General features: G+C 51.8%; 1 protein-coding gene across 4 annotated transcripts in view; it reads left to right on the forward strand.

Moving 5' to 3' along the window:
* Arhgef10 (Rho guanine nucleotide exchange factor 10) overlaps positions 1 to 27464 on the forward strand; it is a 97784-nt gene that overhangs the window by 6772 nt on the left and 63548 nt on the right. For 2 of the 4 annotated variants that reach the window (XM_036209522.1, XM_036209523.1), the window contains exons 2-7: positions 14778 to 14868; positions 18824 to 19006; positions 20043 to 20324; positions 22648 to 22711; positions 23838 to 23914; positions 25386 to 25442. In XM_036209522.1, the coding sequence (XP_036065415.1) occupies positions 14778 to 14868; positions 18824 to 19006; positions 20043 to 20324; positions 22648 to 22711; positions 23838 to 23914; positions 25386 to 25442 (754 nt within the window). Of the gene's footprint in view, positions 1 to 400; positions 457 to 6501; positions 6549 to 14777; positions 14869 to 18823; positions 19007 to 20042; positions 20325 to 22647; positions 22712 to 23837; positions 23915 to 25385; positions 25443 to 27464 lie in introns of those variants that run through there. The other 2 variants (XM_036209524.1, XM_036209525.1) reach the window with 2 other exon arrangements.

Genomic DNA, 27464 nt, shown 5'->3' on the forward strand with positions numbered 1-27464 from the left:
GGCGGATGCTCGGGAGGCGCACTCTGGCCCCGCGCCACAACCCTAAGTGATCAAGCGTCTGAGGGGAAAAGCGCCCACTCTGAGGCACTGCGAGCCGGTGCCCTTCTAATGCCTCCTCTCCCCGGGAGCGCCTGGCAGGCAGCATCTCTCCCACGCGCCCAGCGGCGACGGGCATTGGGCTGGGGGCGGGGCGGGAGGGGCGGGGCGGGGCGGAGGGGGGGGGGGTCGGGTGGCCACGTGGCCTCGCAGGAATGCGCGGGCGCGAGGGCCGGGCGCGTCCCAGGAACGAGCAGGGATGCTGGCCAGTAGGCACCAGGCACGTCCCGCTCTGACCAATCACGGCGAGGTGGGAGGGGCTTCCCCCGGAGGGCGGGGTGGGAGCGCATCGCGGGCGGGGCGCGCGGGGGGCGCCGGACAACTAGCGGACGCGGACGGCGGATGGCGCCCGGCCCCTCGGTGAGTGAGCACGGCGACCCCTCCTGTCTCCCCAGGCCGCTTGCGCGGGCTGCTTCTTTGCTTTAAAAGTTGCACTTTTGCCCAGCTCCCCAAAGTAGCTAAACCCCACCCAGGGTTTGCGGGACCAGCGCGCACAGTGACACAGATGGCAGCGAATAGCCAACCCCCCCACACCAGTTCAGCCGCTGTCCCTGGAACAGGACAGCAAGAAACTCCCAACTTCAGTTTTAGTTGCCCCCAAACTCGGTTGGTATTCCTCTCTCTGGGCCCATCAGCCCCTACACCCCCACCAGACTTATCAGTGTCTCTGGATTCAGGGCAGCAAGAAGCACCCCCAAAATGTGCAGGTGGCTCCTAGGCACAGACAGAAGCAGGCGGTCTCTCAACATTGAGGTGTCCCCAGGCATGGGTAAGGCATCCTGCAGCCCTCTATGTCAGTGGCTATCCCTAGACACAAGGCCGTGAGAAGCCCCCCAACGTCAATGGGTGTCCCTAGACCCAGAGTAGTGAGCAGCCGCCTAACTTCAGGGAATGCCTTCTCTAGGCACAGACTACAGTCACTAGCCCCTAGCATCAGGGATGCCCATAGCCTCAGGAGAAAGCCCTAGGGCATGTGAAGTAGTGACTTGCAGTCTCTGGGCTGGAGATTTGGGGTGAATTCACAGGGCGCTGGGATTGCCTGGGAAATGTCAGATTGGGGCATTCGAATGCAGATGCTTAGGATCCTGACATCCCCTTTAGGGTGAAGGTGACTGCTGTTTTTGGTTTGTTTGTTTATTTTATTTATTTGCCACCCACCATTGCTCAACAATCAAGATCTTGGTCTGATGTGCAGTCAATAAAAGCATGTGTCTAGGCCCGGGACACTCTGTGTTTTGAATGCAGAAGAAGGATGTTTGGGCTTTAATGAGTATGTCAGTTCCCAGAGGGCAGTAGACAGGGTTTGGTGTGGACTCCAATGCAGGGTGCGTCTCAGTTACAGCTTTTGCTGGAGTTCTTGTGAACTCAGATGGCTGCAACCCTTCATTCTTTTCTTTGGCTGGGCCACATTGTAAACTGTGTTGCTATGTTTAGAATCTGGGCAAGGGACAGCATTTTTACTCCTGGGTGACATTTTTTTTTGGATTGATTGAATTGAATTCTTGATTGAATGTAGTTTCTTGCACATGCAGGACAGGTGCTGGTAACTACGGCCCCGAGCACCTTGTCAGGCAAATGCTCTACTGCTTGGCCATTTGCACAGCCTCGCTTAACTAGTCAGAGTCTTAAGTTGAGTCTGAGGCCAGCCTGGGCTACAACAGCGAGACCTTCCATATAAACAAGGAGACAGGGCTGGGGTGTGGCTCAGAGGCAGAACACTTGCCTGGCAGGCAGCAGGCTGGCTTGGATCCCCACCCAGTTAAGTGCCAAGGATGTAAATAAATGCATAGGTAAAGTTGTGAATGAGAATGCCTCCCACAAGCGCAGACCCTTGGTTTCTCAGCTCCTAGTCGGTGGTACTGTTGGGTGGGTTTACGGCCTTGAAGGAGGAAGTATGTCCTTTGAGGTTTCAAAGCCATGCACCATTCCGGATGCATTCTCTTTTGCTCTATGCTTGTGTGCGCGTAGCTCCAGGTGTGCGCTCTCTCAGCTTTCTCCTCTAGCCGCCACACCTGCGGCCTTGCTCCCCTCAGTGATGATGATGGATTTTCATCCCTCAGGAACCACATGAACCTTTCTTTCTATAAGTCGCCTTGGATACGATGGTTTATCACAGCAATAACAAAGTAACTAATAAAGTACATATCTCGAATCCCCGTTTTACCAAAAAATAACTTTTATCGGAAAAGATTACCGAGGTTTATACTTAGTAGCTTTAGATGTGTACCCCTCCTTTCCAGCTCCAACGGCTTTCTCTCATTTTGTTGGCTTCAGTATCAAACATGAATTGATACTTGTTCGAAGTCAATGTCCAGAGTTAGAGAGTAAGTAGTTCATGGCTTCTCAGAGGGAAGAGTTGCTGTGTTTGGTGGTGCCTATCATTTCTTAGCTTCACCATACAGCCCAGTTATTGACAAAGGAGTTTTAGCTACTGAGGGATGAAGTAAAGCTGGTTATTGGAAATGACTGTCTGTTTTTGAAGTGTTTGGATTAGAACCATGTCATCATGTTCGCACAAGATCTACTACTGAGCTACTCCGAGGCCCTCTTTGGTTCTTCTAGATTTATCAGAGGTATTTATCAAAATATGCCTTGGTGTTTGGATGTGCTGCTGCTTCTGGTGAGGCTAGAAGCAAGCGCTAGTGATTCTAAAGGGAGAAGTTCTGGGTGGGGAGGGAGGGCTGTGTGCCTGGGCCCTAGGTTACCTGATGGAGTCACTGTTAGCCCTGCGGCTGTCCACTCCTGGCTTGGTACTGCTCCCGGTGTGAAGTCTCTGGGAGGCAATGTGTGTAAAAACCGCTCAATACCAGGAAGTGTTCTGTGTTCACCAGAGACAAGTGAAGATGCAGCAAGTGTAGCTGTTGTCATCTGTAGATAATAGCATAAACCATTTTCATAATTGAAAGAATCCCCTGTTGTATAATACATCCTTCTCTAATTGCGCGACTCAAAATAGTAAGCACACAATAGAAGGTTGTGCCTGGAGCTAAGCAGAGCATATTGCCATTCATTCCTGAGTACAGTTTGCTTGGGTGGAGAGGTGAATAGGCAAGGCTGGGTTAGACACAGTGGGATGCACCGTTACTTATTGTTGGGGCAGAGCTACAAGATTTATTAGCTCTGCTCTCTGGAGATGTGATTTGGGGACAGTACACTGGGGTGGGTGTTCTAGGACCAACAGCTTGGAAGGGTCTGAAATGAATTGAGAATTGGTGTCAGGTGGTCCGTGAGTATATCTGTGGACAGGTAGCAAGGTATTGGCCTTGGCTGTGCATGGGACCTGGGCTGCAGCTTCTGGAAAGGGGGCAACATCTGTAGGAACATGTGAGGTACAGTGTACCTTAAGAAGGTCCTGCCATCAGCCCCTACTTGAGTGCTCCCCTTTAGGGTCTTCTGGCTGACCCCATTGACCTGGCCTTCCATGGGGGCGGGGCCTGGACGCTGACTTTTGCCTCTTTCTGTGAATTTTGAAATCTTGATTATGAAACAGAGCAGTAGTTTTTCACAGTGCTGTGGCCGCCCTCTCTCCACCTGTACCAGTACTTGCTTTTCCTTGTCACGTTAGTGTACACCTACTCGTAGAAGGTGGTGTCTGTGGGTTGTTACATTTTTACAAGGCAATGGGGGAAGAGGTAAAATGTTTTCTGAGAGTTATTAGGTTTAATGTTTTCGCCTTCCCTATGTCATTGTCTGATATGGGAAGTGACTCGGCTGTAAAATAGAACATGAAAAGCTGTGCAAAACCAGGCACATACAGTCACAGGACCGGGGCGGCAGAGGCAGGAGGATGTCGAGTTTGAGTCGACCAGCTCTGGCTGCATACCAAGACTTTGCAATCTGACGAACAACTGTGACAGTCACATGGAGGATCTTGTAGGGGAGCCATGGACAAGTGTGCCCAGTGGGTAGAGTGTGGCTCTGCCACACAGCTGTGGCCTGGCTGAGTCCGTGTCCTGCAGAGGAGTACGGTGCTGATTGGCCCAAGCCAGGCTGTAGTTCCCAGGAAGGGCAGCAAGTGGGTCTGAGCTGGGACAACAGGAGCAGGAGCAGCCCAAGGCCTGGACCTGTCTGTCCCTGCCTCACTGCAGAGAACGGACTCTCATTACATCTGTGCCTCGCTGCAGAGAACAGACTCTCATCACTCACTATCTGCCTCGATGCAGAGAACCGTCTCTCATCACTATCTGTGCCTCGATGCAGAGAACTGGCTCTCATCACTCACTATCTGTGCCTCGATGCAGAGAACAGGCTCTCATCACTATCTGTGCCTTGCTGCAGAGAACCGGCTCTCCATGCAGAGAACAGACTTGTTATTATCTGTTCCTCGCTGCAGAGAACAGGCTCTCATCACTGGGCCGCTATCCTGAAGGTGTGGACTGCTTTAGACACTGAGGTCTGTTTTTCATTGTGGGTGTGGCTGGTGGGTGTTTTTGACCTTCCCCTGACCCCCGTGACACTTTTTGCTGTGCTGGGGATTGAACCCAGGGCCTTGCACATGTCCTACCACGGAGCCACAGCTCAATCCTGATGTCATTTCTTTTTAAAGAAAGCATTGTGGACATTCCTCGAGATACAGCACTGAAGAGAAACCTCTAGAGTCATGCGCAGATGATGTCTGAGCTGGTGTCATGTCTCATTGGTGTGGATAAGTGAGACTGTATAAGAGGTCAGGGGTAGTGGCTCACATGTTGATGCAAGCATCCATGAGGTAGAGACAGGAGGGCCACTTCAAATTTGCGGCCATCCAGAACTGTTAGTGAATTCTAGGTCAGGCTGGGCTACAGTGTGAAACTCTTTTCTTTTTCTTTTTTTCTCTTTCTTTCTTTCTTTCTTTCTTTCTTTTTGTTTGTTTTATTTTTGTTTTTTGAGACAGGGTTTCTCTGTGTAGTTTTGGTGCCTGTCCTGGAACTCACACTGTAGCCCTGGCTGATCTCAAACTCACAGAGCTCCGCCTGGCTCTGCCTCCCGAGTGCTGGGATTAAAGGCGTGCGCTGCCACTGCTCGGCTGTATTTGGTTTTTTTTTTTATTGGTTGGTAGTTTTCAGTGCTAAGGCTGTGCCAGCTGGCCAGGTCCTTTGTTTACTTACTGTTTCATTATTTTATTTTATTTTTTTAAAGGAAAACAGAGTCATGATTTCAGTTTGGTTTCTGGCTTTCTTTAAATAATTTAAGAATAATGAAATACTCTTTGGTGCCCATCTTATTAGTTGTAAGCTCAGGATTGGAGGCCCAGTCTTTGGAGAGGATAAACTGTCTGGTACCAGCATGGTGAGGCAGTGGGCTGACCCATAAGGTCAGGCCTTGTGTCCTACAGTGGTGTTTCCACTTGGGTCCTGATGGTGATGACATGGTGACCCGATGGTGAGGACCAAGTGTGGACATGTTCAGGGGATTTCATAGTCCAGCGACTCCAAGTGTGAAGGCCTGGGTTTGTGAATGAGAACCCGTGGAGTGTGTCATCACAGTGTGTGGGCCCAAGTCTGGCTGGGTCAGGGGGGTTGCATGGGTGGGGTGTTGTTGAGGCCCTGCAGAGAGACTTTCTGTGTGGGCTTGTCCAGTTTGCTTCTTGGCACTGGCCTGCCTTCTGGCTTCAGAAGAGACAAGAATATTGATGCTTTGCTCTGAAGCTCTTGACTCAGTGGAGTGGGGGTGGGTGGGTGGAAGCAGCCCATGGTGAGCTGAGTCACAGGGCTCAGGTGGGCACTGCCAGCTGCATCAGAGAAACAGAGGGGCAGAGCTCAGGTGAGCACTTTTTTCATCAGAGAAACAGAGGGGTAGAGCTCAGATGGGCACCGCCAGCTCCATCAGAGAAACAGAGGGGTAGAGCTCAGGAGGGCACACCAGCTGCACCAGAGAAGCGGAGTGGGAGCTGCTCTGTGGAGCATTGTGGGAGAAGCCGTCTCTGAAGGTGTGATCCTGTGCTGTGTAGCGCCGGCCACTTTTCAGTCAGAGCCAAAGACTAAACTCTCCCATTTGCTTCTGAAAATGTCAGAGGGACACAGTTCTCCATTGACAGCCCAGAGCAGAGCGAGGGAGCCGAGTGAGGGAGCTGAATGCAGCAAAGCCTGGGGCAGGCCCTCTGCTTTTTAGGATAGAGTCTAGACATGCAGGCTTTGGATGACTTCACAGGAAGGAATGCAAGGTGCCGTGTTTTGCCAAGCAACACAAGCAATTGGGGGAATAATCGTAGGTCCTTGAAGGGAGGAAGGGAGATTTGTGTTTTCCAGGATGTGCGGTCTCCTCAGTGATTCTCGGTGGAGGTAGGAGGGCTGTTTCTGAGAAAGAGTCTCTTCCATCCTCCATTGTATCTAGACAGGAGGTCAGCAGAGGGTGGGACTCGCGATCAGACCACAGGGAAGAGGAGGGAGCCGCCTGAATTTACCTGTCACCTTGGGAGATTTTCAGTTCTGTACCAAGTCCATTTTGCAGATGGCTCACCTTCATTGTCCTTGGTGAGTGCCTCTTCTTTTAATTAATTTTTTTCCATACAGTATATTCTGATCATGTTTTCCCCTTCCCAACCCCTCTCAGATCCTCCCCACCACCCTACCCACCCAACTTCATGTTTTCTCTCTCTCTTAAAAAAAAAAAGGGAAAAGAAAATCAAAACAAATAAAAGACCTGTAAGACCCCCCCCCCCCAAAAAAAAAAGCCAAAACAAAATGAAACAGAAAGCTAAAACAAACCAACCAACCATAGAGTTTGTTTTGTATTGGCCAGCTACTCCTGGGCACCGAGCCAACCCTGGCGTGTGGTTGATACACCCAGTGACATTGTACTGGGAAAAACTGATTTTTCTCTTTGCCAGTAGGTATCAGTTGCAAATAGCTGTTTGGTTAGGTGTGGAACCCTGGGTTTACTTAGCCCTCTCAGTCCTGGCCTGACCCTGTGCAGGCCTCTGTGAATTCATATGTGCACCAGTGTTGTGTCTGGATGACGCTGTTTCCTTGGAGACAGAGTGACAGATGTGGAGGTTGAAGTAGTAACTGTGTAGGTAAGAGCAACCGGAAGCCAGGACGGGCATTAAGCGGGTCTGTTCATATTTTCACAGGACTGCATTGACCCTGCAGGGGAGACGGTGGAGGCAGGAAGGCCCATTCTGAGTTGGTCATAGTCACTGATCAGGAGTGGGTAGTGCCGGCCAGTGGTCAGCCAGCTTTGGGAAGATGGGAAGTTGAAAACTGCCTGCTTTGCTCATGGATCTGGACCGGGGTCTAAGAGAAAGAGGAGAATTGGGGGTGCCCCCCAGGGTTCTGTTTATCGAGAGAGGAAGAAGCCAGCAGGAGGTGTCTAGGATTTGAGCTGTCTCCCCAAGGCATGGGGTGGGCAGCTTCCCTCAGTGTCCACAGTACTGTATGGTCTTAGGCATACAGCTGGTACTGAAGCTGCAGGTGTGTGGAATCACTCTGGGCCTCAGAGAGTTAGAAGAGGGTGCGGAGAGTGTGGCACCCGGAGAGACCTACCCAAGAGAAGTGTGCAGGGAAGGGAACCTGTGATTCCATAGATCCTCTGATGGCCAGGCTAGGAACAGGTTGCTGACGGCCTCAAGACAGTGTCTGAATGTTGGCAGCTGGTTTGTGGAGAGAGGAGAGAGGAGAAGGTCCCTTCTCCTGAGGGAGAAGTCCACACGGCCTGTTTCCTCCACCTGGGCAGAAGGAGCAGAGGAGGGGTATCCCAAGCGCCTTTACAGCGATACCTGCTTATGGATGTCTGTGCAGACCCATGGGAGTCCCACTAGAGAGGACACACTCCTCAGGATACAGGGTTAGGGTTAGGGATGGAGTGGTGGCACAGGAACAGGATGCTCTTAATCCATTCGGGGATCCCGAGACTCCTGCTAACAGCCACCAGGCGGGCAGCATTCCTCAGGCTTCACCTGAGCCTTAGTCTACACAGACAATGGAGGAGAGTGGACATGACTACATCTGGAGGGTCACTTATGGCCTCACAAAGTCCAGCTTCGGCCTCCTCCAACGTGATACTCCTCCTGTCCTAGCCTCAGTCATACAGACTTCCCAGGATGCTGCTGTCCCTTGGCCGGCCTCCTCCCGGACCCCCTGCAGACCTCACCCCTGTTCCTTACCTGGATCCCTTCGTTCTGAAAGGCCCACCGTGTCCTGAACAGGAACTCCAGGCTGTCCACTCCCGAGTCACAGCAGCCACCCTCCCCCTTGGCCGCCAGCCTTCTCAGCCTGGTATGTTCCTTCCCACAGTGCTGGGCGGCTCACTTCTAGGGAGCTCTGTCCGTTCCCCGTCCTCGCTGTCCCTCCTTCCATTAAGGAAGTCTTAGTTGGGCCCGGTGGACTTGAGCCTCTCTAGATATGAAGTCTCCAAGCATGTGACAACCAGGACACCCTCTCTTCCTTGCTGGCTTCCCAACGTGTAAGTGCAGAAGCAGACCACAACCCTGGATAGTTTCAACAGTGTGAAGAATTGTGTATGTGTGAAATCACGGGGCATCCCCATGGTCAGCAGCAACTTGGGGGAGTTTTCTTTGTCTCCCCTGCTCCACTTCCTGTCCTCACTCTGCTCATTTGGGATAGTTTGCTTTGAATCCTCGCTTATTCCCTGGTCAGGTCATGAACTTCCCATTTCCGTTCTGTACCTTCCTGGACTAGACCTGCCTGGGGCTTTACAGGCCATGGATAACCAAGGCCTGATACACTGTTCTAAGGGCCTCACAAGAGTACCATGGAGCCGGGTGGTGGTGGCGCACGCCTTTAATCCCAGCACTCGGGAGGCAGAGGCAGGTGGATCTCTGTGAGTTCGAGGCCAGCCTGGGCTACCAAGTGAGTTCCAGGAAAGGTGCAAAGCTACACAGAGAAACCCTGTCTCGAAAAACCAAAAAAAAAAAAAGAGTGCCATGGAAAGGCTTGTCCACAGAGGCTACCTAGGCAGCCTGTGGGGGCACAGACAGTCAGTTCAGATGGTCAGAGCTCCTCTGGCGCCTGCTGCCTTCTGCAAGAGACATATTCTACTCTGTTGTTTTTTGAACGTAATGTCGTCTGGTCTCCTGAAGAACATTTGCAAAGGCATTACCCAGTCAACATGAAATTATAACTGCATAGACACTTAGATGGCAACATACAGTTTGGGGTTTTGTTTATATGACGTGAGTCTCTGAGGCATTATTGGTTTGTGTCATCTGTGGTCACAATCTGGGCATGCCTCAGGGCACCCAGGCTGCCAGCCAGGCTCCAAGGGAAGGTACTCTTTGATGGTAAAACACCATCCTGGCATGTTGATCTTCAAGTTCAGTAGGATCTCGCCTGGATGCCGCCTCCTCTTTGACTCCCACCTCTGTTGGGAGCCTCTGGGGACTGTGCGCAGAATGTACATTACTGAGTTCAACGAAGGTGATGATGCAGGCCAGCCAGCAGCACGACTCAGGTGCATGGCTGGGCCCGTGCTTGCAGCCCGTCATTCTCCGCCCTCTTGGATGTGGGTTCTCGTGAGGGCCGGAGGGATCAGGCAGGTGGATACGATGGGTCTCTGAGCTGACCTGGACTGTTTGGAGTTTGAATGGTACATACAGTAACATGGCTGGCTGAGTCCTGAAGGATATATATTCAAGAGCCATCCCTGGAAGCTGGGCCACGATGTCCTGGGAGCACAGTGGCTGCAGAGGCCTGAGGCAGCCTTGGGGGTCTTTGCATAGGCTGCAGCGGTAAAGACCCAGGCTGGCAGGGAGCCCTTCTGGTGCATTGGTCATTGTGTTCTCCGGTGGAGTGAGGCTGTCTCCTCAGGTTTACACCAGACCAGGCCCACCAACTGTGCCCCTCTAGCTATGACCTAACCTGCACCCCATCTCAATGGGAGCCTCCTCAATGTCTGCTTCACCTGGAGCATGTGCAGAATTGTGTCTCAGCCTATGAATAAGGCCTTGTTCTTAGGAATTACTTCACACAATATTTCATGTCAACAAGTCCAGGTGAGTTCCTTCCTGCATAGCCATGGACTCAGTCAGGCTGGGAGCAGAGGAGGGCGGAGAGAGGCAAGGCCGAGACAGTGAAAGCATACCCAGGAGCACAGTTTGCAAGACAAGAAGGGATTAAATGGAAAGCACCTGGCAGCCATGCTGACGGCTGGGTCAGTGGGCAGTGCCAGCCATGTGAGTGGGCAGTGCAGATGGTTGGGTTAGCAGACTGTGCTGGCAGGGTCACTGGCTGGTACCAACTGGGTCAGTACAGAGTGTTGATGGCAGGGTCAGTGGGCAATGCTGATGGCAGGGTCACTGGCTGGATCAGTGGACAGTGCTGATGGGTGTGATCACTGGCTGGGTCACTGGGCAGTGCTGGTGGTGGTGTGATCACTGGATGGGTCACTGGGCAGTGTTGATGGTGGGTCACTGGCTGGGTCAGTGGGCAGTGCTGATGGCGGGTCACTGACTGGATCGGTGGACAGTGCTGATGGTGGGTCACTGGCTGGGTCAGTGGGCAGAGCTGATGGCAGGGTAAGTGGGCAGTGCTGGTGAGCACAGAGACACACAGAGCCAATGCAGGGTGGCTTTGTTTTTCTCTAGAGCCCCTGGGCACTACTGCCTACTCTGGTTTCTAGCTGGCCTGTTTCTTACTGGCTCTAAGTGATGCCATCAGCCTGGGTTTATCTCATGACACTTTCAGGTGCCCAGTGGCCACGCTTCTTTGGTCCCAGTCTTTCTGGACTGTAGAGTTCGGAAGTACTTACTGATTGCTCTCATCTGCTCCACATGGGCATGAGGCCTGGGAAAGGCATGTCTCAGGGCTGGATCTGCGTTCACAGAACACAGCTCATCTGTGTCCATTCTTCCATGAGACCAGCTGAGTCTTCAGCAGCCCGAGTCCTCAGAACCCTAGACCTGTTTTGGCTCCAGGAATAAAGGCAAGGCTGAGGTCATGTGAGCTCCAGGAGATGGGGTAGTGCCCATTCCAGCAGCCCTGTGTTCCTCTTGGGGAGGTGACATGGAAGTGGACAGCATCCCTCTCCCAGTGAGTCTCACACAGATGTGTCCTTTGCTTCCTGTGGTTTCTCACCATTTTCCAGGAAGAAGCCCTCCCATAAACCCCTCTGTTCTTACTGTTGAAACCCTTGGATGTCCAGCAAATACCAGGCAGGTTGATGGGTGGAGGAGGGTCAGCACTGGATCGGAACATCAGTCACAGATGTTGCCTAGCAATGCAGCAGTGTGCACGTGTGTACCCGGCCAAGGTGCCTTGCACTGAGATGTGCACTTGCCACATGTGTGGGGTGTCTCACCTACAGCCCCTCTGAGAGAGATTGTGTCACCTCGCATGGGTTCCATGTGAGCAGCTGCAGCACAAAGGTCTTGGTACTTGCCCAGGTCTTATTGGCCGGCAAAGGGCTTTGCCTCTACCCTAGGCTCTGACTTTCAGACTGTACGCCAGACACTTGCCCTCATCATAGCCCGGGTGTATCTTGCAGATCCTCAAGCTATAGTGTCTTCATCTGAAATAATAGGGTCTGTTCTCAGAGCTGGGGTGTGCTTATACAGTCAGTGGTAAGTCAGTCAAGCCTGGCTGTGGCTCACCACATGTATGACAAAGAGAGCCAACACCACAAGTGCTGTGTGGTGGTGGAATGATGTGGGTTTCAGAGCTGAGACAGCAGGTGCCCCCTGAAGAGGCCTAGCCACTCAGGTGGGTATCTAAGCAACTTCTAGTGCTCATGAGGGTAAGATGGAGCCACATGGCCATGCATGGGGGCAATGCAAGAGGCATATAACAGAGAGCACATTTGAGCAAGGTTGGCAGGCAGACAGGAACTCTGTATACTGGCAGATGATGGGGCTTGGCATGGGCAGCCAACTTGTCTTCATGAAAACATGGTTTGGCTTACTGGAAGTGCCAAAGCCAACATCAAGCCTGCTAATTAGGGTGAAAGAATTCACTGGGCTGGTTTGGCATCTTAGATGTTGTAAGGTGCAAAGCTTTGCCTGTTCTCTCTCTCTCTCTCTCTCTCTCTCTCTCTCTCTCTCTCTCTCTCTCTCTCCCTCTCCCTGTCATTGGGCAGGAAGTATGTGGAGAGCCCGTGGCTGAAGAGGCAGGGGTGCTGCTCACCGGGCATTGCATCCACCTGTCTGTCACTGGAACAGAAGCATATGGAGAAGATCTCAAAGCAGTTTGCTTTTCTTCCTACTGTTCTGGTGAAATCTGGAGAGGGTGTTGAGTGATTCACACAGGGATCCAGGGCTGGTGTTGAGCTGTCCCAGGCAGGATCCAGGGCTGGTGTTGAGCTGTCCCAGGCAGGATCCAGGGCTTGTGTTTAGTGGTCCCAGGCAGGATTCAGGGCTTGTGTTGAGTGGTCCCAGGCAGGATCCAGGGCTTGTGTTGAGTGGTCCCAGGCAGGATCCAGTGTAGCTAGAGTTTTTCTGGTCCTGCCTGGCCCACAGTCAGGACAAATCTCTCTCACCCGTCAGTCCCACAGCCACTCAGACCCAACCAAGTAAACACACAGAGACATATTATTTATAAACTATATGGCCATGGCAAGCTTCTAGCTAGCTGTTCTTCTATCTTAAATTAACCCACTTCTATTAATCTATACTTTTCCACGTGGCTCGTGGCTTACATCTCGCTTGTTGTGGCGGCAGCTGGCAGTGTCTCCCTGCCTCAGCTCTCCACTTCCCAGAATTCTCTTCTCTGCTTGTCCCGCCTATACTTCCTGCCTGGCTACTGGCCAATCAGTGTTTTATTCATTAACCAATCAGAGCAACACATTTGATGTACAGAACATCCCACAGCAATCCAGGGGCTAGTGTTGAGTATTCCCTGGATGAAGCTAGGATGGGTATTGAGTGGTTTGGTATGGATCAGATTACCCTTCTCACATGAATTTGTTTCTCAACTTCAGTTGTTCTAATACATGTAGAGAACGAATCACAGAAAAGAAAGACAGGACAGAAACTCAGCCTGTGTAGCTTGGCTATGCTGACTCCAGAGGTAGCTAAGAAAATGTCAAGTGTTGTTCCTCATGAGGAACAGGTTTTACAAAAAACTATTGTCTGTAGGAGGAATCTTAAAGAGTCTTATTCATAAGAACAAACCTGGTACCAGGTATTGGGGTGAATACTGGAAGATCAGAGAAGCAGAACAAGCCACAGCCACCTCACCTCGCCAGTTCCTCAGCTGATCCTGTTTCCTCAGACTGGAAGCCTCTTAGTCCTCATCCAAATGGATCTCAGTTGAACTGTTGCTCAAAAGCCTAAAAGCTTAACCAGCCAAATGCTTCTAGTTTCTGGTCTTTATGCCTTATATATCTTTCTGCTTTCTGCCCCCACTCTCTGGGATTAAAGGCGTGTGTCACCATGTCTGGCTATTTCCAGTGTGGCTTTAAACTCACAGAGATCTGGAATGGATCTCTGCCTCCCAGTGATAGGATTAAAGGCATGTGTGCCATTTCCTAGTCTCTGTATCTAGCAGCTGTTCTGTTCTCTGACCCCAGATAACTTTATTAGGGTGCACAATATTTTGGGGAACACAACACTACCACCATTGTCAGCACAAAACCCCAGCTCTCACCTCGAAGGGGATAAAAGGTATTATTCTGGAGCCAAATGTGCACGATGGTGTCTGAGAGCAGAACCATGCCCCTGTGTGGTAGCAGCTTCCCGAAGAGCTTTATAGTAACAACAAAGAGCACTTGGTTACCTCGGGTAGGTGAGTTCCAGTAAAGTAGAGGAAGCTCCTCTAGGCCTCCCATGTTGTCTGATGACATTCCTAATCCTTGGCGTGGTGGAGGTTAGGGATCTGTCTCAGTCAGTGTTCTATTGCTGTGAGGAGACACCATGACCACGGCAGCTCTTACAAAGGAAAACATTTAGCTGGGGCCGGCTGACAGGTCCAGAGGTTTAGTCCATGGTCATCATGGTGGGAATCACAGTGACATGCAGGCAGACGCGGTGCAGGAGGAGGAGCCGAGAGTTCTACACCTGGATCGGCAGGCAGCAGGAAGAGAGGGTGCCACTGGCTCCTGAAACCTCAAAGTCCAGCCCCCATGCCACACTTCCTCCAGCAAGGCCACCCCTTTGATAAAGCCACTTCCTATAAGTCTGTGGAAGCCATTTTCATCCAGGCCACCACAGGGTCTGTTCTGTATTTACCTCACAGTCGCAAGGATGGCAGGTCACACACGGGCTAGAGTGGGGTGGGGGATGGCTGTTTAGGGCCTAAGATAGCCCAAGATAATTACGCTCTGGGCTTGGAGTATTCCAGCTCTCCACAGTCATTGATGTTCCGATCAGTAAGCAGCCATGCAGAGTGTTGAATGTGGCCGCAGCTTTTCTCCTGGGAACTTGAGTTAGCGCTGCTGAGGTTTTATTTGAAGGAAGAGGAGAAACTGGTCTATGTGTTGACTTCTCCCCTTAGAACATGGTGTGAAATCTAGCAAAGACTTGCTGTGGTGTTGGTTGAGAGGGTTCTGGCCAGGGCCTCGGGTTCCTGGCCGTGGTTCAAGGTGAAGTCCAGCGCACTGAGAACCCTTTGTTTGTTTTGCTCTGGATTGCCCCTTCTCGGGAGATTTGCAAGTATTTGCAACTCATAGATGGTAAGTGCTGTCATTACAGCTGGGAGTGACGGCGGCGGGTGACCTCTTTCCTTGTTACAGGTTGTTTCTAGAAAGTCCCGAATGGTGTCTCCTGGGAAGGCTTTTTATGCCAACTTGATGGACAATGTTTCTGCTTGTAGGGGCTCCTGTCCCCTGATGCTGACCAAGCGTGGAGAAAAGAGGTGATGCTGAGCATGGACCAAGGAGAGCCTTCACCTCCTGTGCCTGCAGGTAGGGGATCTGCCTCCTTAGAGGTGTATCTGGGGGGCTGGAGAGATGGCCCAGTGGTTAAGAGCTCTTCCAGAGGACCCGGGTTCAGTTTCCAGCACCCACATGGCAGCTCACAACTGTCTGTAACTCCAGCTCCAGGGGATCTCATGCCAAATGCACATTAAAAAAAAAAAGGTTAGAGAAATTTTAAAAAATTAAAAAAAAAAAAAAAATAAGAGGTGTCCCTAAAACCTATGGTCTTCAGGAGTTCTGAGGACTCCAGCTTCCAGAATCACTAAAATGCTAGTGCTTGGTATGGGGCAAGAAAGAGAAGGTTGGTATTGTGGTATAGATGGGACCTAAGCTTTGGGCTTTGCCCCTGTGGTACAGCGGTGTACCTGGGTGCTGGTGAGCTAGCATGTGATATGTTTTCAGCATCACGGCTTCCAGGAGGTTTCTTTTGTTTGATCCAGCGCGGGTCGTACCTCAGGGCATGTGCAATTCATATCTGGGGATAGGCTCAGCCTTCCAGTCATGTTCCCTCAGGAACTGGCAACCCCCTGAGCACTGGGGGTGGACTGGGGCAGTGTTCTTCCTGCATCCTTTCCCTGTAGGCGGCTCAAGGCCAAACTGGGCATCCTCTTCTCCCTGCTCGGTTGACGGGGACAAAAGGAGGGGCCTTTGGTTGGTTTCCTTTGAAGACTGTCTGTCAGAGACACCGCTACCCACCCACCCTGCAGATGGAGAAGGAGGCACAGTCTGAAGGTCAGGGTGAGCTGCGGCTGTGAGTCAGCTTAGCCACACGAGGCTGGCCAGTATTCCGCTGTGTGTCCAGTACCCTGCGTGTGGGGGCCGAAAGGGGCTGCTGACCTTTGTCACACTTGGCTCTGGCCCCCCTGTCCCACTCTCCGCTGCATGGGAGCTCTGGGCCCACACGGCGACACACGGGGGTCACAAGTGACATGCGTACAGCTGTTTCCAAGGCGCATCTAAGATCGGGGGACACCAGGAAGGACCAAGGTCGTGAACTGGGTAGATAGAAGGTTCTAGTGCAGAGTCAGTCACACTGCCACACCACAGGGGGACTCCTGTGTGGGTGAAGATTGAGGCTAGAAGCTCACCTGCTGGGCTTTGCTCCACCCAGGAAACACAGGGTATGAAAGCAAGTTCCAAGCCACCTCTCCACGAGGATTTATAGGCCCTGACAATTGTTAGTGGAGGAGAGAGATTTGATTTTCTTCAGTGGTATACAACCTCATGAAGCTCACTGGTTATCTCTCTCTCTCTCTCTCTCTCTCTCTCTCTCTCTCACACACACACACACACACACACACACACACACACACACACACAAAGAGGAGGGGTCATCAGTCATCAGGAGTAAGAAGGAGAGGAGAGAGGATGATGGGAGGGAGGGGTGGGGATCATGACGTGACATGACCTTCACCAGGAACAGCTTCATGCTGTTCAGACCACTGAGTTTCCAGCATGGCAGTGAGGATGTGAGTCAGGAACCTCCTCTGTGGCAGGCCCTCCGCTGTCTTTTCAAGTATGTGCCACGTGGTCTTGGACCGCGACGGTGAAACCGGAAATGGAACCTCAGTGAGGTCCAGCTGAACACGGGACCCCATCACCTACCTCCGTTGTTTTGTGTAAAGAACAGTGTGGGGTACAGCCATGTGGAGGGGAGACATTCCATCTTCCAGACCTCTGTAATCATTTCCAGAGCCATCCAGGCTCCTCATCCCAGGGCTCTGTTGCGGCCTTGGGGGGTGGCGGGTCACTGAACATCTCCCAACTACTGATGGTCTTGGTTAGGCTAGTTGTGCCCAGCTGTGGCTGCTGGTGGCATTGGCTCCCTGGTTCTGGCTGGCTGCAGGCCCGCATTGTAATGCTCACCTTTCCATCAGCCACACTTGGCTGCTGAAAGCCCCCCCCCCCCCCGCTCCCCCCCAGGTTGGATGAGCAATCGCCACCCCCACCCCCCACCCCGTATACTTCTCTACAGGGGAGAAATGCACGACGCACACTTTGGGGGTGGGGTGGGGCGTAAAACTCCACCCCCAGGTCAAGGTGTGCGTTTTTTGTCCCTTAGGTCCTCTGCAGACCGCTGGGCAAGCTCTCGTGCCTTCCAGAAGCTCACTAGCACAGCCTTCAGCTTCCTGTTAAGTCTGTCCCCTGGGATCTCTGGCTTTACCCAGTCTGGCCACATTTGCCCTGGGGTGACCTGGACAGACCCCCACTTGTCTGTTTTGCTTGTTCCTCATTTCATGTCGACTGCGTTGGTGCCTTCAGAACCCGGTTTACATGCCAGTCCGCATCCCTCAGATCTGCGGGAGCCTCTCTGGCCCCAGAGTGAGGTTCAGCAAGGCCAGTAAAGCCTTAGACTGGTCCCACCGCCCCTGCTGAACCGACCTCTTCCTTAGCTCTCCTGTGAACACAGCCCTCTTGGCCCCTGCACTGCCGTGCTTGCGTCTTGGTGGCTCCAGTGATACTTACCCTCCCGGTGTCTCCCAGGCCACGATACTCACAGGGACCTCGGGCAGCAGTAACCCAGTGTGCCTAGTGGCCCTCAGCCAGTCCACCAAGGACGCTCAGCCTTTGTTTCGAGGAGGGGATGAGGGGTTTGTATCGCTAGGTTTCTCTGCTCCCACGGCCCTCAGCTGGGTTTCATCCACCACCACGTCCCACAGCTTCGCACGCCACGCACTTGAAGGCTCCTAGCCTGAAAGCCGTTGCCAGCTCAAGCAGTTCAGATGCTGAGTATTGCCTGAGTTCCATGGTTTCCCAGGCTGTGCCGTCACTAGGGCTCCCATCCTCAAAGATTTTCCTCCTCTTCCTCTGTATTGAGAGTCAGATCGGAGGGGGCTCTTAGCACTTCTGTCTCACGCTCTCCCTCTTGGCGGTCTGGTTCTACCTGGGGGCTCCCAAGATCTTCAACCCCAGGACGGGCTCTTCAGAGAGAAATCTCACTTGGACTATCTTTCCCTTCATCCCGCCGGCTGTAAAAGCCGACACCTCCCTCTTACGCTCCCTTTTCCCACTTCTGCAAACCAAAGGCAAATGCAGAGGGTGGCATCGTTGTCCACATACCTTTCCCCATTTCAGTTCTTCCATTGCATGGGCAAGTCCTCTCTGGCAGACAGCTCAGCCCCTGCCACGTGTCCCACTGCCTCAAGCAAGGGCCGAGCAATAGCTGCCAAAGCTTGCCTGCGATTCTCTTCCGTACACGCTACTTTCATGGATCACAGAATACCTTCTAACCCACCAGCTGGTTTGGGGGTGCCCCCATAGTCTTGTGGCAGTTGCGTTTCCTCAAGGAGATGTGCGTGGGTACCTCAGAGAGGGAGACAGTGGTTGGATGGAATCCAGAGCGGTTCCCATGCTGGGACGTGCTCTGCTACTGAACTGCACCCCAAGAAACCCTACGCGATGTCAAATGTGTTTATTTCAGCCACGCTTTCTTTCTTTCCCCGCTCCGGCCCAAAGAGCAGTCTGGAACCGTTCTAATTGTGGGGTAGATGTTAAGTGGCCCTTCATTCTGCCAGGGGACGATGTGAGGTGTGTCATTACGAATAGCAAGACCATGGACTTGTCCTGTGCATAGAGGGTCTGTTAGTAAATCAAGCCCTTCTCCTCTCCTCACGTTGTCTTTGTGCGACAAGGAAGGAGACCAGATTTTCCTAGATCCTAAGTAACAGCATGGGTTTGAGACGTGAGAGATGCTTCCCCCCTCTCCTCCTTTCCCTCTCTGCTGTTCTTTTTTCCACCTTGTGGCCCAAGTGCCTGCCAGGGGAAACTGTAGCTCTGATCCAGAGTCCTGCTGCTGTCTGTAGTGATGCTGCCAGCCGCTTCCCCAGGGCCCGGGCTCAGGCTCTCCACCTCTCTCTCCTGCTGGGTTTGTCCCGTCCGTGGAGGTACAGATGCCATCCGTCCTGGGAGCAAATGTCAGCATTGTGGTTTCTGCTATTCTCAGCTTCAGAAAATGAAGTGAAATATGACACCAATAACAATGAAGAGGAAGAGGGAGAATTGTTTGACTTTGACAGTGGAGACGAAGTCCCTGAGGCGGATCGCCAGGCCCCGTCAGCCAATGGGACCAGAGGGGCCGAAGCCGGTGTTGCCGGTGGGGAGACCGGCGAGACCACCTCCCCTGCAGGTCAGTCGCACAGCCACGCTGCCCAGGGTCCTGCAGGAGGCACTCTGACCGCTCGGTGCTTCCAGGAGGACTCTGGTGGTCTCCATCTCTGTAACAAAATCCCTGAGTTTAGAATGTGAGCTTAACTTGGGCTCACACTCCCCGAGGGTGTGGGTCTGTAGTACAGAAGAGCAAAGCTGTCCTCCTCACATGGTGCCGCTCCGGAGGCAGAGCAAGACTCAGAGAGACAAGGTAGCTCCTTCAGAGGCACACAGGTGCAGCTCCAGTGACCCCCCTCCCTCCAGCTGGGTCCCCGTTTGGGGAATTGAGGGAGGAGCTCATCCATGGGTTACCAGGGTCCATTCACCCCTCATAGCGCCACCTGCTGGGGACCACGCCTTCAGCCTGTAAGCCTTGGGTGGGGATGGGCTTCACATATAAAACCAGGGCAGTTTTGGGGGTTAGAGGAGTCTAGTCCCTGTGATCAGCTGAAAGAACTATATGCTCTGGCTGATTTTTTTTGGTCTCATTTTCCCTCAGTTTCCATTCTCGTTGCTAGTTGCTAAACTCATTTGTAGTTTAGAGGCAGAAGTCTGCTATTTTCAAATAGATACCACTTCATTTTATCACTGTTCATAAACTGGGATGGCACCTGTGGGAGCTGATGTTTTTCAAGTCTGGAGGTAGATCTGGGACTTTGGCTCATTAGCCAGATAGAGTGCTTAGATGCGGCAGTGGTCACTGTGGTTGAGGACCAGCTCCTCCTCCTTTGTCCCCAGCCAAGTCCCTCCATGTGGTTCTTTTTGTCTGATACACTGTCCTAGGAGCCTCTGTCCAGAGGCTCTTCCATCTGTGCCTAGGGGTGAGGCCAGCTCTCCATTCCATGGTGTATCACAAGGACCTGTGCTTCACAGCCTCCTGCAGTGTGATCTGGGAAAGCTGGGGGTCCTGACACTGGTGGTGGACGCAGGGTTCCTGTGCCCTTACTATAGACACGGGGACCACATACTACATCCTTTACACCGTGTTTACTAACTGCTGTCCCTCTGTCCTCTAGGAAATGGAACCAGAGCTGAACCTGCCCCCGAGGCTGAGCCTGCGAAACTTATGGTCCCAACAAGAGTGAACCCCTATTCTGTCATTGACATTACCCCGTTCCAGGAGGACCAGCCACCATCTCCAGACGCGAACGTCGAGGAGGAAGGGGTGGGCCTGCGTGTGCCCAGCGGTTACTCTGTGCCTGTGCCCTGCGGCTACGCTGTCCCGTCCAACCTGCCGCTGTTGCTGCCCGCCTACACCAGTCCTGTCGTCATCCGAGCCGAGTCTGTGGAAGAGGAAGGTACGTCGCCCAGAGCTCCTCCACACAGCAACAGGGCGCAGTGGTTACGAAATCCACGTCCCGTCTCTCCTTTCCCTTCATATGTTATTTGTCTGCAGTATTGGAGAATGAGCCCAGGCTAACCCCTCCTGTAACTGTTTGGGGTCAGTGCAGGGATAGCTCAGAGGCAGCCGTGTGTTCCGGAACCTCCGGCCCCTGCCGGAGCTTGTGTGGCCTTTAAACTAGAGCTGGCCCCAGCCCTGCGTTCTCTAACTTATCATCACCGTTTTAGAGTGTGTACGTGTCCCATCTTCTCCTAATCTGTGCACCTTAGCATGGGGGCTCTGTAATCTCTGTGGTAAAGGTCAGAAGATAAACATGCACACCTTGTCCTTAAGTACTGGGACTTAGTGCTTTTAAAAAGCAAAAAGAAAGACAAGACAAGAAAATAGGTTGTTTTGAGTCATGTTGAATTATTTTTAAGTAAAGTGCTTTAAATGGTGTTCAGTTATTCATCACTTTAAAATGATAGATTTTTCTTTTCCTCCTCAGTACTAGAGTTTGAACCTGGATCCCTGTACATGCTAGGCAGGTACTCTGCCAATGGGCCACATCCACAGCACTTTTTGACTACTTATTTTGAGAGCAGGTCTTGCTAAGCTGCCCATGTTGGCCTTGAATTTACTCTGTAGCCTAGGCAGTCAGGAACTTGTGATCCCCCTGCCTCAGCTGCCCGAAGAAGCTGTACCACATGCCTGGCCTATGGACACGTTTTCTCTGACTTCAAAGACCATCATTTTTAGACAGCTGCTCCCCTGCTAGAGAGGGAGGATGCCCTGCAGGATGTAGCATAGTCTTAGCATTTCTGGTCGATTTCCGAAGGAGACATTTCTCTTTAGAGCCTTCTATGGTTTCCAGTATTCAAAAACAGAGTTTTCTTTAAAGATTGTTTTCTTGGTTGTTAACTGTAAAGGAAAGAGCCCCCACTGAATTTCCCATGTAACTGTGAATCAGGATTCTGCCTCTGAGCCTCCCCAAGTGTAAGGAGAATGTCTCACCTTGAGTACCCCCTCCCCCATGTGTTCCCTGGAGAGATAGAGACCCTTGAGATGGGAGAAGGAAATGCCCTGGTGAGGGACTGAGTTCCGCGCCCCTGGCCTCTGGACACCTGGTACCCACGTCCTGCCCTACAGGAGGAGGCTGCTATGCTCCACAAAGCTTTCCTGGGACCCATATCCTCAAGTCTCCCATCATGGCCAATGCTGGCAGCCCAGCTGGAGCTCAGGCTTGGCCACCTGAGGGGGGCCAGTGGTGGCAAAGAGCTCTGATCACTGTCCACAGCCCTCTGCTGGCCAGGGACCTCTGGTGCCCTACTTCCTGCACATGCTCACTTGCCCCCCTTGGTGTCTTGCCTGTGTCTTGAGGGCCCACTCTTCTGACTTCTTAGAAGCAGGCTCTTGCCCAGAACAGTGGTAAGCATGAGAAAGCACCTGAAGCGTCCGGTCAGGTCCGGGGCAAACGTGTCTATGTGAGTCAGAAATGGGAGGAAACTGCCAGGCAGACCAGAGAGTGCCTGGACAACTTGTGTGAGGAGGAACTTGGGTTTATCACGCACCCCTGTTCCTCTGTCCACTGTCTTTTTGGGTTTGCCAGGCACTCGTGTTATAAGTCAAGTAGTAACTTCCATGAGAACTCAGAACTGCAAGAGCGCTGTGTTAGCTTTAATTATTACAACAGATACCTGAGCGAACAGTTTAAAGAGAAGGAAGGTGTGCTTTGGCTCATGGCTCTTGAGGGTCATCCCATGGTCACGGCTGCGTGGCTGCGAGGCAGCGAGAGTGGTGGGAGATTGTACATGGAACACAGCCACTTCTGTCATGGCGGCCAGCAAACTGTTAGAGGCAGGGGCCTTGAGAAGATGGCCCCCAAGGGCATTGCCACCCTGTGGCCTGCTTTCTCAGACTAGGCTCCACCTCCGGAAGTCTTCATCACTTTCCAGTAATGCCATCAAATTATGACCCCATTGGTGGTTAACATTTGGTGTCAGAGCCCTTATAGTTCGGTCGCCTCTCAGTGATTGGACCGCTTAACCTGGGGACCATGACTTCAGTACAGGAGCCCCCGGGGGACACTGTCTCCAAGGCTGATATGTATTGCGCTTCCTCCCTCCAGGCTGCTATGTGATGTGTGTTTGTGTTAACCTGTGTCACAGACCTGGTATCTCACATTCTGTCATGAATACATTTTATCTAAGAGCTGAACATTCTCTAATCTGTGATGGTGTAAGCCTGTTGTGGAAACATCTTGTCAGGGGTGAAACACTGTCGATCTTTTCTCTTGGCAGAAGCAGCAGAAGTTTCTGGAGACGGGCAGAGCAATTCCCTAAGCTCCGAGGACCTTCCGCACAGGTACCTCTGCTAACTCGGGATCGTCTGTATCTGTGGCCTTAGCTTGAGGGCTGTGCTCACCCCACTGGGTTCTCAGGCCATCTGAGCTGCAGGAAGACACTCTTGACCCTCGGTGCTATTGTCATGGGTCCTACCCACTTCCAGGCCCTCCCAGGAGCCACAAAGTGTCCCCTCTCTCTGCAGTATCAGTGCAGCTGTGAGATGGTGACCTCTCTATCCTGTGAGATGTGTCCTCTCTCTGTCATTAGGCCGTGTCACCCCTGCATGGCTGTCGCTGCTCTTAACTATGTCTTCCCTTTAGTCATTAAGGATTAAAGTATCCCAAACTTGAAATTCTAGAAATCACTGGAATTTCTAGAGATAAATAGTCACATGGCAAGAACTTTTTATCGAGAGGGAGTGGAGAATTTGTCGCAAACAGACCCACCAAGACCTCCCCCCCCCCCCCCCAGAAGCTATAGCTCTCTATATGATTACAAGTTAGTAATCAGTCCTATTGAGGAGACGGAGACAGAAGAATCATGAGTTCTAGACTACTAGGCTAGCCTGCATAGTGAGATATTGTTTCCCAAAACTAAAACCAGGGCTAGGTAGTTGCCTTTGTGACTGCCCCAGCCAGAGGTGGCTGTCTTGGGGCCTGTCACCTGCCACCCTTTTGTCAATGTGTTGAGACCTTACAGTGAGTCCCTTCCTGTCATTCTCTGTAGGAAGAGTCACAGTAGCTTCATATCGTGGAAGACAGAAGTCCAAGTCCCTGTCTGCCTGTGACTGTCACCCTGTAGGGTATAGATATAGATAGTTCTATGTTCCTGGTGCCTTCCTCCTGCCCGCCTGTGCTGGAGAAAGAGGAGGCTGGGGCCTTGCACAATCAGGTGGAATCATGTATGACCTTAGGGTTGCACAGAAAACATGGCACTTCTGACACTGCTGTGTATGTGATTGTGTGTGTGATTGTTGATGGAGCTATGTGTGTGAACTTGAACTTGGGATTCTTGTAGTTGTGTCCAGGAAGACCTGCAGCAAACGTAATAGTGCGCACACACACACATGAATACTATGAGTCACTTGGCTCCCCATGACTGGTATGCTTCTCTACGCTCTCAGTTCATGATGTCTTTACTTCCAGTGGCGATCAAGGCAGCCAGGAAGGCAGTGCCCTGGCCCGGTGGACGGCTGACCCTGCCAACACAGCATGGATGGAAAGTAAGTACCACTGACCCAGGGGCCTGGATCCCCGCTCCTGAGCGCCTGTGGTCTTTTGACATTAGATGGTGGTGGGTTTCCTTTCCTGGCTGAGATCAGATTGGAAGTTTTAAAATGTTCTCGTTTACTCAGATACTAATAAAAGCTTATGTAGAGATGCTTCCCTGGGATTCTGAAGCGGCCTTGTGCTCTGCGTTGGGGCAGTCACAGCTCTGCACTGAGCACTGTGTTTGTCGGTGGGGATGCTCAGGGGTGGCCTACAGGTCTCAGATTCCCCAGTTGTTTTTAAGAAGCTGAGATGTTTTTAGCCAATCATTTTTTTATTTTATTTTTTTTAAGGAAGTAAGGATTATGCCTTTGATGCCTCAAGTGTTCGAGTGTCTTCCCGAAAGTTTTGGTTTGGTTTGAACTGTGACTTTGACACAGGTTCTAGGGTGATTGTGGTGGCTCTTTTGGGGCTGCTGACTCAGAACCATCACAAGAACCCATAAATCTCTTGTTGTGTACAAGGTGTCTGTACCCCCCCTCCCCGCCCCCGCCCCAACCCAAACAATCAACTGCTTCAAAACAACTCTAGGGCTGCCGTGGCCCAGCCCTGCCCCGGGAGGAGAACTCCTTACTGTGGCCACAGTTGCTTAGATGTGAGTGGTGTGCCAGCGGCCACCACAGCTTCAGAATTGCAGTTTCTGGGCTTGCTCTCCATGGTGATGAGTAGCCGCCATGCTCCGTGTGGGGGACAGTTCATTTATACTCCGTCTCCCATGGTTTTCCAGTACGGTAATACACCGTGGTTCGGTGTGCTTCCATAGAAACGATAACACAAATACCTTGGAAAAGTAACTTCAAAAAACTTTAGATGAAGCATCTTATCCATATAAGGCATGTAAGCACTTTACATACTCAAGTCAGTTTCAATGTCATTGGTGATCCAATGTGGCCATCTTATATAGTGTATTACATTTTTACAACTCCCCCACCCCCATCACACACATTTGTTAAGAACACTTACCCACAGATCACTCGTGTCCCCATAATCCTGGGTGGAAATGCCCTGTGCATTTGACATATTAGTGGCACAGGCGACTTCTCACCTCCAGGGTGTATCAGTGTAGGTCAGTGGATTTTCCAATTGATGTGGCTCCAGTGGATACTCCTTTTATTCCTAAGAGTGTGTACCACCTTTGTATTCCGAACCCCACAAGCTTACCCCTGCTCAAAAGAGCCATGGAGAGATACATTGTGAACACAATGATAGAATGAATGGGTAGGCCTGGAAACTGTGAACTGCCCCTCCCCTCCCCCCGTTGGTCCTGTTTGACATCTTTTCTGTTTTGAGATGAAGCTCTCATTCAGAGTGGTTCTTCTGGCTGGGATGCAGTCTGCCACCCCTCTACGCTAACCACTGGGATATTTATAATGCCACACTCACTGGTCCTGGCCAGTTTTTAACAGACCTTCCCTTCTATTGCAGATCCAGAGGAAGCAATTTATGATGACGTTCCAAGGGAGAACTCAGACTCCGAACCAGGTTTGATCTTGTCTGGACCGGTGTTTTAGGTCTAGTTTAGCAGTCTTTGTTTTGGGTGCAAACGTAGCTGGTGCCTGTGCAACCCCCAGGTCCGGCATGCATGTTTTCTGTCTTGGTGGTTTGGGTGCTTATCTTGTATGGTGTTTGGGGAGTGGTGTGCTTGCTCACAGCACTTGATGCACGAGAGCGAAAAGATATGAAAAATGGGTGCAAATGTTGGGAACTTTTAAAGCAGGGTTCATTGACCCTGATCTAGAACCCGGCAGACGGAAATGAGACGGCCGAGCACCAGATGGCTGTCAAAATCTTAAAGCAGCAAAGGAAGCAGATGAGCCACTGAGAGCTGTGGGGAAGGACGGCAGGCCACTGGGTAGTTGGAAGAGGGAGGCGCCCCTTGCGGCTTCCACATCCAGACAGGCACAATCATTTCAACGTGCCATGCCAGCCAGAAGCTTGGGTTTGCCCTCACAGACTCCAGGGCAAGGATGCAGAAGCAGAAGGAAGCACTAGGCAGCAGGAGAGCCGTGAGCAGGAGAGCCGTGAGCACGGGCGCCTGCAGACCTGTGGTGAACCGCAGGGCACAGCGGAGGCGGCCGACAGTGCTGAGGGGCTGGCAGGTGGGCCGACCCTCAGAGCTGCGGGGCCCCTCTACACTGGCAGGGTAGTGGCTGGTTTTCTTGTTGTTTTTTTGTGGTTTGTGGTTTTGCTTGGCTATGGAAGGTTCAGTGTGTATTTGATGGGCAGCACCTGAGAGCGTAGAAATATGTCGTTTAGCTTCTAAACCAGTGAGCCAAACCAATGTGGTCAAAAGCAAGGACTTATAAATTAAGAAGAAAATGACAGGAGGAAAGATTGCAGAGTGAGTCCAAATATTGACACTTACAGTTAATATAAATTGGACCCAACTGCCTGTAAGGATACAGACAGTGTAGAAGCAAACATGTGGGAAGGAAGTATGATGGTGACCAAAATGTGGCCAGTCTAACTAGCAACCATTATTAGCCAGCGTAACCAGTACACATTAGGTTTCCTGCTTTGTGGCACTTTTACAGGGACAGAGTGGCCTCACAGGACAGGCTGCATATGCATACCATACAGAAAGTTACATCTGAGGTTCCTTGTGTAACTGGAGTATGATATTTTAACAAAGGCCTCCCCACTGTCGATGGGTGCTGGCTGCAGAATCCGTGGCTGTAGAATGCTAGTAGCATGACCAACTTAAAGACAGCGTTGAAGATAGAGTTTCCAAGTGTTTTGTCGACTCCATGTAATACTTCAAAATCATGCACTATGCTTCTGCACAAATACTAACAAATACCAAAAGTGTATTATGCAGACATCTTTTGATTAAACAGTCTATCTTAGTTAAGGTTTCTTTTGCAACCTGGGGAGGAAAGGATTTGTTTCAGTTGACAGCTCTCAGGTCATCTTCCATCAGGGAGGACAGACAGGGCAGGACCCTGGAGCAGGGGTCGGGGGCGGGGGGGGGGGGGGGGGAGGCACTGCTTACTGACTTGCTCTCCATGGCTTGCCAGGCCTGCTTTCTTATAGAACCCTCAGCCACAAGCCTAGGCGTGGCACTGCCCACAGAGAGCTGGGCCCTCCCACATCAGTCATGAAGATGGCCCACAAGCCAATCTGGTGGGGACATTTTCTCAGTGGAGGCTCCCTCTTCCCAATGACTCCAGCCTGTGTCAAGCTGACACTAAACTGCCACACAGTCCAATAAAATTGATTTTAAAAATCAGCAGAATTTTTAAAAGGATAAAAATAATGCAAATTATTGAGCCTGGTGACATTCAGCTGTCATCCTAGCTACTCTGGAGGCCGAGGAAGAGGGCTGTAAGTTCAAGGCCAGCCTGAACTGTGGAGTGAGTTCCAGGCCTGCCCGACCTACAGAACAAGTTCAAGGCATGCTGGGCAGCTAGTGCCACCGAATTATAATGAAGGTAAAGGTGTGGGAATCTATAGTGCAGTGGCAGAGCGCCATTCTAGTACGTTCAAGGCCCCAGGTTCAGTCCC

The sequence above is a fragment of the Onychomys torridus genome, chromosome 17, assembly GCF_903995425.1.
Source record: "Onychomys torridus chromosome 17, mOncTor1.1, whole genome shotgun sequence".
NCBI lineage: Eukaryota > Metazoa > Chordata > Mammalia > Rodentia > Cricetidae > Onychomys > Onychomys torridus.